At 47.2% G+C, this 17,007-nt stretch overlaps 1 protein-coding gene across 3 annotated transcripts; it reads left to right on the top strand.

Annotated features, from left to right (window-relative positions):
* Window positions 1-5,357: 5,357 nt before the first annotated feature.
* LOC105289237 (2'-5'-oligoadenylate synthase 1-like) lies at window positions 5,358-16,586 on the top strand. 3 transcript variants are annotated; one of them, XR_002779310.1, is made up of 7 exons: window positions 5,358-5,651; window positions 6,700-6,988; window positions 8,347-8,561; window positions 11,668-11,900; window positions 12,676-12,829; window positions 15,499-15,616; window positions 16,453-16,586. XR_002779310.1 is itself a non-coding variant. In XM_023528232.1 (6 exons), exons 1-5 carry the CDS (start codon window positions 5,475-5,477, stop codon window positions 12,827-12,829), a joined length of 1,068 nt encoding a protein of 355 aa, XP_023384000.1. In that variant the 5' UTR covers window positions 5,358-5,474; the 3' UTR covers window positions 14,362-14,541. The 3 variants fall into 3 exon arrangements, 2 of the variants coding, with proteins under 2 accessions (XP_023384000.1, XP_011354124.2); XM_023528232.1 differs by lacking the exons at window positions 15,499-15,616; window positions 16,453-16,586 and adding an exon at window positions 14,362-14,541; XM_011355822.2 differs by lacking the exons at window positions 15,499-15,616; window positions 16,453-16,586 and adding an exon at window positions 14,121-14,541 and having other exon boundaries at window positions 5,359-5,651.
* The last annotated feature ends 421 nt before the right edge of the window (window positions 16,587-17,007 follow it).

Below are 17,007 nucleotides of genomic sequence, written 5' to 3' on the forward strand. Positions count from 1 at the left end.
ACGAGGAGGTTGTCCAGTTAACGACCTTTCAGGGCGGGTAGTTACAAACGTTCTTCGTTCTTCGGAGTTTAGGCCTGCTTTGCGAGCCTCTTGGCCTTGAACAGACGCGCACATTCACAACTCGCGTGTCCCCTCAGTCGTCAGCAGGCCCTGGCAGCCTGTGAGGGCCCCGTACCGGGAGTGTCCAGCTCCCACTGCCTCCCCACGGCCCCACCCCCATTGCCAGGAGAACAGCCCACCGTGTTCAAACCCCCTGGTGACTAGAAACACACACTCCCAGCTCCCAAATGCTTCAAGAAACGGACACACAGATGCACAGAGGGACTCGGTAACCCCCTCTTTCAGGATGTCACCTGTTTGCTTCCTAGCAAAAAACAACACCCGTTCCCTACCACCCCCCCCTCGTCCTCCTCCCCTCACCCTGTCCCTTAGACCACATGAAACTCCCATTTTCACCCTCTTCTCTACTCCCCTCTCTCTCCCCTTCTCCTCTCTCCCTCTCTACGGTCAAATAGCCAAAGCAAAAAACATCCTGACACAGCCTCCTCCAAACCACCCACTCCTCCCATCGCCAGAGCCAGGGCGCCTCGGGCCGGCTGCCGGCGCTGCCCCAAGGCGCATGGCAGCATCCCACAGGCCGCATAGATGCCCCTGGCCTCCCCAAGTGGGCACAGAGCTCTGGGTCTGAGGGGGGCCTTCTCCAAAGCCCCCAGCGTTAGGTCTCTCTTCCTCTGCTGAACCTTCGACCCCCGGCCCCTCACTGATCTTCCGCTTCCTGGACTCCCACACCGTCCCTCAGAATCGCCTCGAATCTCTCTGCTTCCGTCTCTCAGTCTGTCTCTCCCTCGTACCCCCTTCGCCAAGTGTATCGGAAGAATAAAATACCATCATCAAGAATCTAAAGCTTGAGAGAATGACACATTCTGATGCCAAAGGCTTTTGTTGCATCATAAATTCTTCAGTCTTTTTCCTAAAAATTTGGTTGGAAAAGTAGAAAAAAAAACAGTGAGGACAACCATTATAATTTCGAGGTTGAGTTCGGGGAGTCTTCGGTGCCCTGTGAGAAAGACTTGGTTTCCCCCAATTTTCCATGAAGTCTTCCCCTGCGGAAACCACCCTCTCTGTCCAAAGCCCCACTAATTATCTGTAGAAGTCATTAGATGGACACTCAAACTCTTACTTTCTCTAAACACCTTGGAACCTTCCCTTTCAATGTTCTCCACCCCCAGCTCTCTGCACAAGTCATCAAAAGTCACTGATTTCTTGCCTCGAAGGACCATTTTCTGACCATCAAGTTCTCTCCCTTCCCCAAGATGCCCAACAGCTTCCTGGCCGCCATCTTCCCTCCTGACACCCCCTCTCCTCGTCAGGCCCCCTGGCACCTACTCTCAACCCACCTCCTTTCCACGGTTCGCCCTTAGGAGAAAGCATGCTGGCTGTGTCGCCCAAGCCCAACGCCGGTATTGGCACTGGAATCAGCATGTGGCAAGCTCACCGTGCCCGCACGCTCTCTCCGCCCTCCCGACAAACGTAACTGCCTAGAACACACACGCCCTCCGGTGCATGCAGAACCATCCACCTTTCTTTGTGATGATGTAGCCAAAAAATAAAGTAGCAATACCCAGGAAAACTGGTGGCCCACACTCTTCCTTTCTGGTTTCTGGAAGTTCTTTCTCCCCACCAGGATCCACGATGCCACCTGAGTAGCGTTTGATGAGCATCTACTATGTTCCAGCCACTGGGGATATGGTGTTGAACAAGGAAGATGTGGTCTCTGCCTACGTGGAGCTTGCCCTCTGGGGGGGTTTCATCTTGGGCAGGTAGGCTCGGGGCGACTTGGCCGATCCCATACCTCCTTAGAAGAGTGTTTTTGGCTCGTGCCCACCCAACAGGCAGCATCTCATTTTCTACCCGCTATCTCAACCTTGGGGAAAAGTCCCAAATGGTTGTGGGATCCGATAACGTCAGGCCGAAAGATGCTAGAGTTGGTCCAGGGCCCAGTTCAATCAGCTCATTCATTTAACAGGCGAATAACCCAGACCTCAGAGAAGGGAATGACACATCCAACGTCTCATGGATGCAATGCCAGAAAAGGAACTCGATTGTCGGACTCCCCATGCAATGCTCTTAACGCCACCCATTAATACTGAAGTAGATCATCAGACACCTCCTTTGTATTCTAGCGCTTTCCATCCTGCATCGAGGCTTCGCAGATGGCCCCTCACTCAAGATTCTCAACGGCCCCGAAAGTGAGCTGAGTAGGTAACTAACTTTCCAGATGGATTCTTCATCTCACTATCATCTACCCCCAAAGTGCTGAGGCAGTTTGTCAGGGATGTTGGTTATTTCCCAGAAACAGTTGTCAATTCCATCCGATCAGAAACTTCTCTTCCAGGCCAAGTTTGAGACCATTTTCTTTTCTCACCCCCAAAAGAGTGGTTCTCAATGTTAGAATCACCTGGGGAGGTTCCCCACCCTTCCCCCCAAACTACCCATGCTCTCTCCCTGCCATTTCTCCACCCCCACTGCTATGTCCTGGGGACAAGGTGTGTATCTGAAAATATTTCCTGCTTGATATCTGTGCTTCCGCCTCCATTATAACTTTGCAAAACACTGCCCTGAAGTCCTATTTCTGCTGCACTTCAGCTAGCTGCCACCAGGTGGAAAGCAGTGCCCATTAGGGCCATACAGCCTTCCCAGAAAAGGCAGGAGATACTTACAGCAACCCTTTGCCCCTGTGCTCTCGGCAGACATCATTCATCAATATGGCATCTGTCCCAGAGCCTACTAGCAGCCTCTGAATCCGCTCAAAACAGCAGTCTAGGCAGCCGCCACCAGTCAGTCATGGGCAGTCGAAAAGAAACCTAATTTCCATCTCTCAAATGATCGATCTCCTTCTCCAGGCATGGAGACATGCCAAAGGAGCGGAGACGAAAACAAGGAAAGTTTTCATAATTACCGGTACACCCAACTTAGCTGCTTATCGTCTTTTGTTCCCCACTGAAATAGAACAGAGGCAACAGGACGTAGTAGAGAGCGCCCGATCAATACCGCACACCAGCTTTTTAACCCATCCACGTCCGGCATCCAGACCCTGTCACTTTCTAGCTGTGGAGCCTAACCTCTTCGAGTCTCCGTTTCCTCACCTGGCAAAGGGGGACAATAATAAATACTTCAAAGAGGAGAGGCCAAGGTGCCAAGGTCAGATCTCCCATAGGGTTGACAAAGGTGAGGCCGAGGAAGGGAGAGGTTCTTGGTGAAAGCCGTACAAGCTGGGCTCGTGGCCAAGTGGATTCGACAGGCAGCGCTCTGCAGCCTGCCAGGCTGGCGCCTCCCCAGCTTGATTAAATTCGTCAGGGGCATTGGCCTAATGAGATTGAACAATGCATACCAGCACCGTGCACACATGAATCATCATGCATGCATGTAGGGGCTGCATTTTGCTTGGCTCTGGCCCGATATTGCTGTGTAACCTTGAGCAAGTCACGTCTCCTTGTGGCTCTTCGACTCCATAGGCAGCACGTCAGAGTATCATGAACCTCTAACTTGGTTGCCAGGGCCCACAGATGTAAAGAAAGATCTAGACCTTTTTGCCAAGGGCAGGGCCCTGACTGGAATTCTGCAAGATCTGTCTTGTTTAAAACAGACAAGAATGAGCCGTCTATAAAGTCCTGTTCTTCTTTCAAAGGATCAAGAACTCAAAGCCACTTGCAAAGGCATGAGGGCATAATTATGGATTTTTCCAATTACTTCCTCAGCCTTTTACAGTTATCTATTTCTATGCAATGTTGTCTGAAACTTGCCTTTATTGCATGTTTCCAAACAATTCATTGTTGGTTTCCTAAGGACACATCTCTTTCCTGACTAATGTTGGATCCGTTTATATGTATATATATCTTCAGTCAAAAGTAGATTTCATTAGCAAGTACAATTGCCTTAAAGGCATTTAGGAGCAAACAGAATCTTTTATATACATACGATCCAACTGGTGGGCAAAGCAAGGATTCCATAGACAGATGCTCCATCCCTTCATGGTTACCATTTGCCTTAAACCTAAGTCTACATGTTATACAGGAGTGGGGAGTGTCAATTAATTGACGAGCTGATTTAGAAAGATAGCTAATCGGCATCTATACACTACTTCAACAGAAACAGAATACACATTCTTCTCAACCTCACATGGAACATTCACCAAGACAGACCCACATTCTGAGCCATAAAACAACCTTAACACATTCAAAAGGCTAGATCTCATCAAAGGAGCCTCTCTACCATAGTGGAATTAAACAAGAAATCAGTGAAAGGAAACTCTGGAAAATTCTAAAATGTTTGGAGATTAAATACCACACTTCTAACTAACCCATGGGTCAAAGAATTCTCAAGAGAAATTTTAAAATATTTTGCACTGGCTGACAACGAAAAAAAAAAACAATTAAATCTGTGGGATGCCATGAAAGCAGCGTTTAGAGGGAAATATTTTGCGTTGAGTGCATAGATTAGAAAAGAAAGATCTGAACAGAGAGGAACAGAGAAGTGGAGAGAGAGGGATTTTAGAGCAGTGACACCATTCTGTGTGACTTCATAATGGTGGGTCCGGGACATTATGCATTTGGCGAACCTCTGCAATGTACAACACAGAGCAAACCCTAATGGGGACTGCGAACCTTAGTTAATGTATCGATAGCTATTCATCGCTTGTAAGATGCACCACACTTAATAAGGGGAAATTACTGTGTGGAAGGAGAAGAGACATAAGGGAACTCTGTATTTGCTCTTCAATTTTTCTGCCAACCTAAAACTGCTGTAAGAAATAAAGGCTATCCATCAAAAGGAAATAAGTATAGGATGATGCCATTTTTTAAAAAAGGGGAAAGAGAACTGAGTGTGTGTGTGTCCACACGCGCGTGTGTAATGTAGAAAAACGGCTGAACAGATGTATATCCAAATGTTCATAATGTTAGTCTTTGAAGTTTAGGGTTATGAATAGGGTTTTATGCTTCTTGATTTTTCTGACCTTTTGTGTGTGATATGCATATACTGCTGTAAAAGTCATAGGAGATCGTAAAACAATTTTGTCAGCGACAGCAGCAACAGAAAACAAGAAGGAAACCGAAAATTGGGTTTGAATTATGATGTCCCTTGGGTGAGGTGCTAATGGGGATTAAAGAACAACGTGTTCAGAGTACAGTTTGAGGAAAGAGCAGATGTTAAGGTCAAAGAGTTTAAGTTTCCGAAAGCAGAGGAGCAAGCTGGGTGAACAGCCACTGTTGCAAGATCTCAGAAATGTTTGGTTGGCCAAGAAGCACAGCTCCTCCCAAGAAGCACAGCTCCTCCCAAGAAGCACAGCTCCTCCCATCGCGGGTGAAACGAAACCCACAGCCGTGGGACTTCCGGCAGCAGAAGAGGGAGAGGCTCACACTCTCCTGGAGCCAGCTCTGCAGCCACTGGCTCTTCTGTGCCCACCGAGCCTCGCAATGGATCTCTCCAACACCCTAGCTAGAGATCTGGACAGGTTCATCGAAAACTACCTCCTGCCAGACACGTCTTTCCGCAAGGAGGTCAAACAAGCCATCGAAATCATCTGTGCTTTCCTGAAGGAGAGGTGTTTCCTGCATGAGGCCCACCAGGTGCGGGTGTCCAAAGTTGTGAAGGTGAGCCCGCCTGCTGGACTGGAGGTGGGGTGGGGAGAGGGGTGACCGAATGGGCGACAGCTTCCGCAGAGAGAGAGTGAAAGATTGAGGTCTCGGGGCCGGCGGTTTCCGATTTATCCATAACCCAACATATAACCACAGCTTGTGAAAACAGACTCTGGGGTGAAGTCCTGCTTCTAATTGTTTAACAAATGCCCGGGCAAAGTTCATGAACCCCCACCCTAGGCCACGTCTATTTCAGGGGTAGGAAACTGAGGCCCAGCTCTGATCAACAATTGGCTAATTAGTGGCCAGGCTGGTGATTCACCATCTCTGCAGTATCATGAGCCGATTAAGAGGACAAGTTTTGACAAATTGGTGGTTCCTAGAGGGGAATGGGGTTGCAGGGAGGATGAAGAGGATAAAGGGGGTCAAATAAAAGGAGACGGAGGGAGACTAGACTTTGGGGGGTGAGCACATACAAGAGTATACAGATGTATTATAAAACCGTACGCCTGAAATTTATATAATGTTATGAACCAGTGTTACTCCCAGTAAGTTTAGTAATAATAATTTTAAAAAGAGTGTAAGTTTTGAAAGCAAGTAGCACTCACTGGCTGCAAAAACTTGAGCGAGTTACTTACCCTCTCTGCGCCTCGATATCCTCATCCCTAATTCCCGATACCTTAAAAGGCTGTGCAGATTAAATAAACTTCCCACCCTGGGCCGGGTCTGCAGTATGTAACAATATAAGATAGTGAAGGCCAGGGAGTAAAGATCACAGCCTCTCGAACAAGGCAGCCAGGGTTTGAACTGCATCGCCGTCACCTACCAGCCGTGTGATTGGGCTGATCTATAACCTCCCTGAGCATCTGTTTTCCCATCTGTAAAGTGGGAACTAATAATACTAGTGCCGAAATGCCGAGTCCCTGGGCACATCGTGGGAGCCAGGACTGGCGAGGCGCTCGGAACACTGGCGAAGGCTCACGAACGTTAGTGGTGGTTCTCATCGCTGTGTTTCGGGGGGCTCTTCTCCACGAACGCTCGCGCTCATCCTCCTCTGTTTCAGGGCGGCTCCTCGGGCAAAGGCACGACCCTCAGAGGCCGATCCGATGCCGACCTCGTGGTCTTCCTCAGCCACCTCAGAAGTTTTCAGGAGCAGTTTGATCGCCGAGGAGAATTCATCCGGGAAATCAGGAGGCAGCTGGAAGCCTGTCAAAAAACCTGTACGTTTGCAGTGGAGTTTGAGGTTCGGAATACTACATGGGACAATCCCCGCTCACTGGGCTTCGTGCTCAGGTCCCCCTCGTTGCACAGTGGCGTGGAGTTTGACGTCCTGCCTGCCTTTGATGTCCTGGGTGAGTGCCCCAAACACGAGGGGCTTCAGCCTCTGATCTACGTCAAGGCCTCTTTCTCTCTCTTTTTATATTTCTGAATAGCGATCTCCCACCGTTTGAGGGTCTTCCCAAAATAGAGCATCCCTTCAAAGCGGGGAAGAGATTTTAGAATGAAGAAGGTCTGATCGGCCACAGAAGTGACATGAAACAATAAATTGGCCCAATTTGGGAGCAAGACACTTAGTAAGCTTGCCAGGCTTGCTGACTAGTTCCACTTGTGGCGAAGTGTTCTATCTTTCTAAAAATGAGACAGCATAGATCTGACATAAAATCAACATGTTAATTTCATCTTTAACCCCCAAAAAATGACAAAGCCTCATGAAACTTACACCGAGGGTTGGGATCTCTGGCTAATTAATGTGCAGAAACGTTTGAACTAGGAAGCGTAACCTCTCAGAGGTTCGGTCCGACATTGGTGAAACTGGTAAAACCACACTAGTTTTACCAGTTTTTTTTTTTCCTCTTTTCATTTTTATTTTCAAGGGAAAAAAAATAAAAACAGTGCAAAAACCCATTTTCCAGTGTCAGCCACTCCCCACCCCAGGTCACCGCCCCCCTTGTCATGCGATTATTTTAAGTATTAAGCGATTATCTACATTGAGCTCTTACACGGGGCCTGGCACATAGTAGGTGTTCAAAAATCTGAGTCCCCAAACTGTGCACCAAGGCACCCCAAGACACTCCAATGAACTAACTCACAGGGGAATAGTTTAGATTTTAAATCTGACACCATGCCATCAACTATTATTAAGTTATACAGACTGAGCTACTTCATAAACAGAACTGTTAGGGATTTCTTTTTGGCCTAAGGGGCCCGGCAAGAAAAATATTAAAACTCTAAAGGCACTGCGAAATGACAAAGCTTGGGAATCTCTCCCGGTTGCCGTGTCCTGTGTTGGGGGCCGGGGTACAAAATGGTGACCAAAAATAAGAGGGAGAGAGAGAAGGGGAGGAAGAGCTTGCCAGGTGGACGGAACAGCACAGGCAACGGCCTCGAGGTCAGGAAAGAGCAGCGTGTGGGGGGAGGGGCCGAAAGCCCCTGAGGATGGATGGAGGGGAGAGGGCAGCGGGGAAGCGACCACAAAATGAGCCAGGACAGCTGATCCCTCAGGAGCCTGTAACCTTGGTGGCCTGGCTGGGGCAATGACAGCGGAGATGGGAGAAGAGGGGCCTGGGAATGGCCCTCAGGCCCCCTGGCTCTGAGCCCCCTGCCCTTCCCACCACACCCATAGCCACAGCCAGAGCTTGTCTCTCCAGAGCGACTCAAATCTTATTAGAGAAGAACGGACACCTTAAAGTTAAGGATTTGTCCCTAACAGGTCAGGTGCCGAGAAGCTACTATCCTGACTCCCAAATCCAGGAAAACTACAAACCTGACCCCCAAATCTACGTCAAGCTCATCCGAGAGTGCGAAAGTCTGAGGAAGGAGGGCGAGTTCTCCTCCTGCTTCACGGAGCTGCAGCGAAGCTTCCTGAAGCAGAGACCAGCCAAGGTCAAGAGCCTCATCCGCCTGGTCAAGCACTGGTACCAAAAGGTACGGGGAGGGGGCTGACAAGGAGGGGCGGGCCCAGGATGTCTCGTTCCCCTGGTTTTCCCCGTCGCAAGAAATGGCAGCTCCCTCCTTCCGGGTACTCTGGCCAAACCCGTGAGTCCTCCTCGATTTTTTTGACACGCACCCCCATCCGACCAGTCAGCAAATGATATTAGTCCTGCATTTAAAATATATTCACACGTCATCAATGGTCGCCACGTCCGTCACTCTCACCCTGGTCCATCTGAGTCATCTCGAGAGACTCGCAGGACCCGCCCTCGACCTCTCTGAATCCCCATCCCTGTCCACTCACCAGGCCGTCCTCATCCAAGAGGGAAACTCTGCTCCGGCCTCAAGACATTTACATTTGCTCATTTGCTTGTTTATTGTGTGTCTTCCCGCTAAACATGTACACGAAGGAAGGGATTTGTATCTTTTATTCACTGCTGTATCCCCAGAACCTAGGACAGTGCCTGACACATAATAGGTGCTCAATAAGTAGTTGATGAATGAATGAATGAATGAATGCTATAACCCCCCTGCAACACACACACGCGCTTCTGTCCACTTCCCCACTGTCTTCTCTTGAGCAAGCAAATAATCTCTGTGCTTCCTGTGTTCTCATTTGCAAAGAGTAGCACGGCATAGCAATAGGAAAGCATAACAGTGCCTGGCATAGAGTCGGTCCCTAATAAACGTGGTTTCTCTGAGCCGTCGCAAGAGAACACATCTCAAAAGCTAACATGTGTCGCGTGCTTAGCTTGTGCCAGCCTCATCATAATTAATCTTTTGTAGATCTGATATGTATTTCTGTTTACTTTTAAATGCCCTATATCTTCTTTAATCTTCATGATGGTTCTGTGAGCCAGATAAGGGTTAAGTATGATTATCAAATCCATTTTACAGAGAGAGAAACTAAGAGCCAGACAGCCATTCTATAAATATTTGGACTAATGAGTGAGTGGAAAAAGGTAATTAAGGGTAACCTTCTACTTTAAAAGCAATACTTTGGGCAAAGTAAGACAATCATTTATTTGCTAGACATTTCAGTTTGCTCTTCCAGGGATTTTAATCACGGGACCCGAGCATTTCAGAACTTAACAAAAGTGGTTCTCAACAAGTGCAACACTGTTTCCAAGGACATACTGAAAATTCATGAGGACATTTTTAGTAACCATGGTGATGGGGGCAAAAATGCTACCGATACTTAGTAGAGAGAAGCCAGGAATGCCCGTTGTTTTACAATGAGCAAGAATAGTCTTGCAAGATAGTCCTTCCTTCCCTCCTTCCCTCCCTCCCTCCCTCCCTCCCTCCTTTCCTTCCTTCCTTCCTTTCTTCCTCCTTCTCTCCCTCCCTCCCTCCCTCCCTCCCTCCCTCCCTTCCTTCCTTCCTTCCTTCCTTCCTCCATTCTCCTCTAAAATAGTACAGGAACCTTACGGCACTTCAAGTCTACTAACCACCATCAAGCACTGCCTCCAACTCACAGGCTGCTTTTGTTGTGTATTTCCAGTCTCCCTATATTTTCAAGTGCCCCCCAAGCGTTAGTATTGTTTCACAGAGCCCACGTTCCTTTAATCCACCAGTATATTTACCATTTTCTTCACCATCAGTTCTTTCCTACATCTCTAACCTTCTACGCGGGATCGATTTCCTTCTTCCTGAAGTACATCTGTTAAGATTTCTTTGGGGACAGTCTTCTGCCACGAAAAGGTGGTAAACTCTCTCAGTGTTTGTCTGTCCGAAAATGTTTTGACTTTCCCGTCATCGTTGCCTGGGATTTTCGCTGGGTTGGTGGTTGTTTCAGACATTTCATTTCCTTTTCCAGTGTCACCCCTGAGAAGGCAGTTGTCTGTCTCACCGTGGCTTCTTTGTCCGTAACCTCTCTTATTCCTCTGGCTGCGTTTATCCCTTTCTCTTTGTCTTTGATTTTGTTTAGTTTCAATCTAATGTGTCTTAATGATGATTCCTTTTTATTTGTCCCTCTTGGAGTTCCTCGGGTCCTTCGTTGGAGTTCCTTGGTTCCTCAATCTGTCGTTAGATAACTGTCATACGTTTTGGAAATTCTTGGTCATGGTCCTAAAATATTGTCTCCACCGCTTTCTCTCTTTGCCTCCTGCAACTCCACTTAAGTGTATGTTAGACCTCACTCTACCTTCTCCGTAGTCTCTTCTATGTTTTCCATCTTTCTGTCTCTCCATGCTTTATTCTGAATAGTTTTGTCTAAGCTACCTTCCAATTCACTATTTTCCCTTTCGCCACATCTAATGTGGTCGAATGATCCATGATCATTATTGTAGTCTTTGCTCTAGGATTTCTACTTTGTTCTTTTCAAATCTGCCACATTATATTTTATGGCTTCTAAATTCCTACCATTCCATGCTCATCTTTTATTTATCTGAATAGAGTATTCTCAGTTATTTCAAAGTCTGTATCTGATCTTTCAATATTTAAAGTTTTGTGAATGTATTACTATTTTCTCTTGTTTTTGTTTTTTTGTTTTTTCCCTGCTGGTCATCACTCTTGGTGTGTCTTGTTTCCTTGTGTGCTTGGTTATTTATGTGCTGGTCATTGTACTTGAAATTACCTGTGACATAATTTGAGGCTTTGGATTACATATCTTCCTCCAGAGGGGATTTCGTTGGCTTCCATAAGGCATACTTAAGAACACTGCAAGTACTTTCTCCCACTTAATTCTCATCACATCCCCCACAAGGTAGATGCTGTTATAACCAATCACCGGGTAGATGAGAAAAGGAGGTTCCAAGTGTCGTCTGCCCAGAACCAAACAAAAACTAGACCCAGGACTGACACCCACAACTCTCAGAATCCAGAGCCCCAGCCTTTAAGCGGGGGTCACTGAACGGTTCCCATAAATGCCTAGGTAGTAAGAATTTTAGTCTTTGTGGGTCACAAGGTCTCTGTCTCAACTACTCAACTCTGTCTTTGTAGTACGAAAGCAGCCATACACTATACATAAATGAACAGGTATGACTTCACTCCAAGAAAACTTTATTTACAAAAACAAGCAGTAGGCTGGACATTGCCCATGGACATTGCTTTACACGCAGCTGGATAAACCCGTTTTTCTGGTGGCTTTTTCTCTTCTCAGTGTAAGGAGAAGCTTGGGAATCCCCTGCCACCGCAGTATGCCCTGGAGCTCCTGACGGTCTATGCTTGGGAACGTGGAAACAAGGAAACGTATTTCAGAACAGCTCAGGGGTTTCAGACAGTCTTGAAATTGGTCCAGAACTACAAGAAGCTTTGCATCTATTGGACAAAGTATTATAACTTCGAAAACCCCGTTATTGCTGAATACCTGCAGAAGCAGCTCGGGAAACCCAGGTACTCTATCCCCACGGGGCTTGGCACCCCACATAGATGGACCCCTGGAAACAGCTGTGGTGCCTTGGAAACGAGGGAGTGGGAGGGCTTCACATCTATCGATCATCTTCTGTCGCCAGTCCTCGTGCTAGGCCCTTTACTACTGTTATCTGATTTAAACAACATTCAATCCTGTGGAAAGGCACCATGTCAGCCAGTTTATAGAGTAAGGTTCTGAGAGGTAAGGAGCTGAATGAAACCGCTGAAATTTGAATGAAAATAACAACAGCTACGGCAATAATAATAGTTACTCCCAGAGATGAAAAGCTTTTTGTAAGACTAACACGTTCTAATATAATAGTAAAAATTATCATTATAACTGACATGTATTGACCCCTTATGATTTCCCAAGAACTATGCCAATCATTCCACATGCCTTGTCTCGATCCTCATGCCTCATCCTGTGAAGTAGGCGCATTCGACTCTCCCCATTTCACAGATGAGATAACTGAGGCTTAGGGAGGTCAAGTGACCTACCCAAGGGCACATCACTAATCAAAGGCAGAGGTGAGATTCAAACTCAGATGTGTAAGGCCCAAGTGCAAGTCTCTTTTTTCTGGGGCTCACTGCCCGCCATGGAGCAGGGTACGCAGGGCACGGCCCAGGAAGCAGTCCCACACTCCCTGCCCCGAGTCCCACACTACCCCAGGCTGGTGTTTAGCTCTTTCAGGAGCATCGAGACTCCCCAGACACAGCCCAGCGCCTCACCTGTACCTCTCTAAATGTTGCTCTTCAGGCCTGTGATTCTGGACCCGGCCGACCCCACGGGAAATCTTGGCGGTGGACACACACAGAGTTGGCCGCGGCTGGCACGAGAGGCTGAAGAGTGGCTGAGTTACCCGTGCTTTAAGAATGCGGATGGCTCTCCAGTGGGCTCCTGGGACATATAGGTGAGTCCTTCTGCTTTCTCCCTGTCATCCTTCCCCCCCGCCACACACACCCCTCCACACAGCTTGGGGTATGCAGCTGAAGGCCATTCTTTCCAAAGAAATTGCCTCTTGCTAGAAGTCACTCATATTCATATAGTTTCAGGCTATGCTCCATATCTGACCCTATTCAGAGAGTTCCTAGAATTTTTACATTCCTTGTCCAAAGTTCACTCATTAGTTGGTGCTGCCATGGCTGGAGGTCACTTTTTTTTAACAGCTCCAGTTGGCTCATTCCCCTAAGAATAATAATAAGCCAAAATGACCACTGCTTACTGAATATTTCTTTTGGGCTCAGGTTTGGCCCTAAGACCTTCAACACGCATTATTTTATTAAATCCTCATGACACCCTATGAGATAGGTTTCTTACTCCCATCCTACAGAGGAGAAAAGGAGGCTCAGAGAGGTGAAGCCACCTACTCAAGGACCTTCAGTGAGGGAGTGGTCATGCTAGCATTCAGACCTGGTAGACTCTGCTGCCAGTGCTCATGCTACTGTGTAAATAGCTCGTCTTGCATCCCCCCAACTCCCCCCCTCCCCCCACACGCACCCATTTATCATGTGACGAACAAGAGACTCAGAGCAGCGGAGTGATGTGAGCATGTGACACAGCTAAGTAGGGGCAGACATTCTGGAACTGGGACCTTTCCGCTCCCAGGGTAGGGGGTCTTTCTCATGCCGGGGGGTTGATAATATCATAGTTGGGTTCCCTGGGAAGCAGACTGTGAAATGGAGTGCAGCGTGCGGGATGTGTTGGGGAGACCCACTGCCACCTGTGGGACAGGGAGAAGTCCAGCTGGGATGCAGCCCAGGGACAGTGTCAGCCACCACCCCCTAAAACCCCTCAGGGAGCCCTGGAGCACTAGTGGCCTTCAGAGTTGTCCTACAGCAGTCCCATGTGTTCAGGCCTTTGTGCCCGACACGGAACAGTCACCGAATGTGGAAAGCCGGGGAAGGGCCTTAAGCAAGGGGCTCTCTGCAGCCGAAGCAACCCCAAAGGGCCGACTGCTAGAGTCGGTCTGCCGACAACCTCCCCGGCCGTGGGACTCGCTTGTCTTTCCTCGAGGAGGGTCCAAGTTGCATGTCACAGAATCCATCATAGATGCTCACTGAGACCCAGTGCCAAAGTGGGAGACCAGCTCTCCAGCGCGGTCATGTGCTTTACTCTTTCAGCCAGAAAGAGACAGCAGAAGTGACTATTTCACCTGCGACTGCAGGACAAATGATTACAGACAGCACCCTGGACACTTTCAGCCCTACGACACACCCCACGTGGAAGAGGACCAGTGGTGTGCCATCCTCTGAAGGCCAGTGCATCTTAGGAGACAGAGCTCCAGAGTCATCTGGGCCAGCCCCCTCGTTTCCAGGGACATCCCTTGATTTAGGGAGGGCAGAGGACTGCCCCAAGCAGCAGCGAGTGGGTCAGACATAGGACCAGAATCTAGGTCTCCTGACCCCGCCCTTCCCATATTCTGTGCCTTCTCTCCTTTCATAGATAGCACTTCCCCGAAGCCCGCCCGATCCTGCCTGTTCTCCAGCAGCATTCCCTGAGAGACAGCGGGAGAGATTCAGACAAAAGAGTGGAATCCCAGCCTGGACTTTCTTCTGTGTCCCTGGCGGGAGGGTTTTAGTTCAACTTATTATCACTAGCAATAAAAATAATAGCCAATCCCGATTGTTGGGTGTTTATTAACTACAAGGCACATAGCCAAGAAGTGTGTCTGCGTAGTGTGCGTGCATGCGTGCGTGCGTGTGTGTGTGCGTGCGCACGCGCATGCGTGTTCATAGATTCAACTAGAAATATTTATTGAGCGCCTGCTGTGTACCAAGCATTGTTCTGGGCACTGGGAACACAATGAACAAAGCAGACAAAAATCTGTACCTCACGGAGCTGACATTTGTGGGGAGCATTTTAATATTGGATAGGTTGGGGTCCTGCCAGTTTTCCATTACACGTAACCCTGAGATAAATATCTTTTGTTTTATTATTGTTTTGTTCCTTTTTTGTCCACATCTCTATTTATCCGGGAAAATTTTGTAGAACCGTCTCATCTAACACAGCGGTCACAGGTCACACGTGGCTATTGAGCCCTTGAAGAGTAGCTGGTCCAAAGTGAGATGCGCTGTGAGTGCGAAATACATCCTGGGTTCCACAGACTCGGTGCAAAAAAGAAAAGGACACCACATTCTTGACAACTGATAATTTTTATATTGCATGTTTGGAATATATTTCAATGACATGATTGTGCGCCGAAACGACCATCTTTCGAGATATTGAGTTAAATCAAAATGAATTCATCGGTTTCTCTTTACATTTTAATGTAGCTACTAGAGATGTAAAATCGCATCGGTAGCTTGCCTTATATCTCGATTGGACTGCGCTGCCCTAAAAAGTGGATCACTGGATTAAAAAATAGACTATACCGATTTACACTGTCACGGTGTCACACAGTCTTTGGTGTCCTTTTATCAGCTTTCACAGGATGCTTGTACCCTGGGCCACAATCAGCCTGCCCTAGTCACCATAGGGCCAGGTCCCAGACAACTCAGGGTAGCCCCAACACCCACTGCAATTATGCAAACTAGCTGATCCTAAGTCTGCTTACTCTGCCTTGCCCCGCCTCTCCCACAGAAACCGTGATGAGGGTTCTTGCCCATGTTTCCCCCTTGCTCCCTCTGTCTCACGAGCAACCCCGGAGCTTCCCCATGTGGCCCTGCGTGCAGGCTGTGCCTCCTGTTTCTGGGGACCTGTGAGTATACATTTTTTCCTTTGTGACAATATTTGGTTATTCTCTTTAACAGTTGCAAACTAAAGAAATCATTTTTATTGGTTTGTTTTTTGTAAAGATCACTCCCTCGGTCCCTCTCTTCAACCTATTAAAATTTGGGGCCTGTCTCTCCATCCTTTTCTCTGACTTTACCTGTCTCCCTGTGTATTTTTATGAACATGGGGTTCTACTCCCTATCCAGTTTGGTTATCTGCATTTATCATAGATATCACTCCATGCCGAGAGGAAAATTTTGGCATCCCATGTAATGGTTGGATTGCATTTTCCCGTGGGGTAATCCACTTGTGTTGTCTTCTGAGAGGTTCATGATTATAAACAATGTTGCGGTCATCAGTAGATGAATCGAATTGGTAATTAGTTGCTTAATCGAAAAGCCACATAGATCATATGGGAGTTTCATTTTAATTTTTTGAGGAACTCCCACACTGTTCTCCACAGCAGCTGTACCATTTCGCATTGGCTATTTTTATATTTTTGTAAAAAATATAATAGGCGTGAGGTGATAGCTCCTGGTTTTGACTGCATTTCCCCTACAATTAGTGATGTTGAGCATCTTCTCATCTACCTATTGGCCGTTTGTATGTCTTCTTTGGGGAAATGTCTATTTGAGTGCCTGGCCAATTTTTTAACGGGATTATAAGCTATTTTTATTTTTTTGATTTGTTTTGCTTTTGAGTTATAGGAGCTCTTTATTATTTTTGGAAATTAACCCCTTATCAGATTTACGGTTTGCAAATATTTTCGCGCTTTCCCTAGGTTGCCTTTTCACTCTATTGATTGTTTTGTTTTCTGTGCAGAAGCTTTTTAGATTGACGTCGTTTCGCTTGTCTGTTTTCACTTGTGCTGCTTGTGCTTTGCATATGGTCAAATGATCTTCAGCAAGGTTGCCAAGAATACACAATGGCGAAAGGATATCTCTCCAACAAATGTTGTTGGGAAAATTGGATAGTCACATGGAAAAGAATGAACTTGGACCACACACACAAACCAACGCACAATGGATTAAAGACTTAAATATAAGACCTGAAACTGATAAACTCCTAGACGAAAACATAGGGGGAAATCTTTATGACATTGGACTTGGCAATGATTTCATGGATACAACACCAAAACACAGGCAACCAAAGATATTTCTTTTTATATGGTGTGAGGTAGGAGTCTAGTTCGAGTTCTTTTAGGCCCGGTTATCCAAACAGCATTCGTTGAAGGAATCATAATTTCCATACTGCTCTGCGAGGCCACCTCTGACATCTACCCAGAGCTCATACGTGTGTGAGTCTGTTTCTGGGCCCTGTTCTGTTTCATTGGTCTATTTTTGTATTCTTAATACTACCTTGTCTTAATTACTATAA

This window comes from Pteropus vampyrus, unplaced genomic scaffold (genome assembly GCF_000151845.1).
Source record: "Pteropus vampyrus isolate Shadow unplaced genomic scaffold, Pvam_2.0 Scaffold23, whole genome shotgun sequence".
In the NCBI taxonomy this organism is placed as follows: Eukaryota; Metazoa; Chordata; class Mammalia; order Chiroptera; family Pteropodidae; genus Pteropus; species Pteropus vampyrus.

Coding starts and splice junctions, on each gene's coding strand:
- LOC105289237 (XM_023528232.1), top strand. CDS start 5,475: ATGGATCTCTCCAACACCCTAGCTAGAGATCTGGACAGGTTCATCGAA. Junction 5,652..6,699: donor GGGTGTCCAAAGTTGTGAAG/GTGAGCCCGCCT, acceptor CCTCTGTTTCAG/GGCGGCTCCTCGGGCAAAGG. Junction 8,562..11,667: donor TCAAGCACTGGTACCAAAAG/GTACGGGGAGGG, acceptor TTCTCTTCTCAG/TGTAAGGAGAAGCTTGGGAA.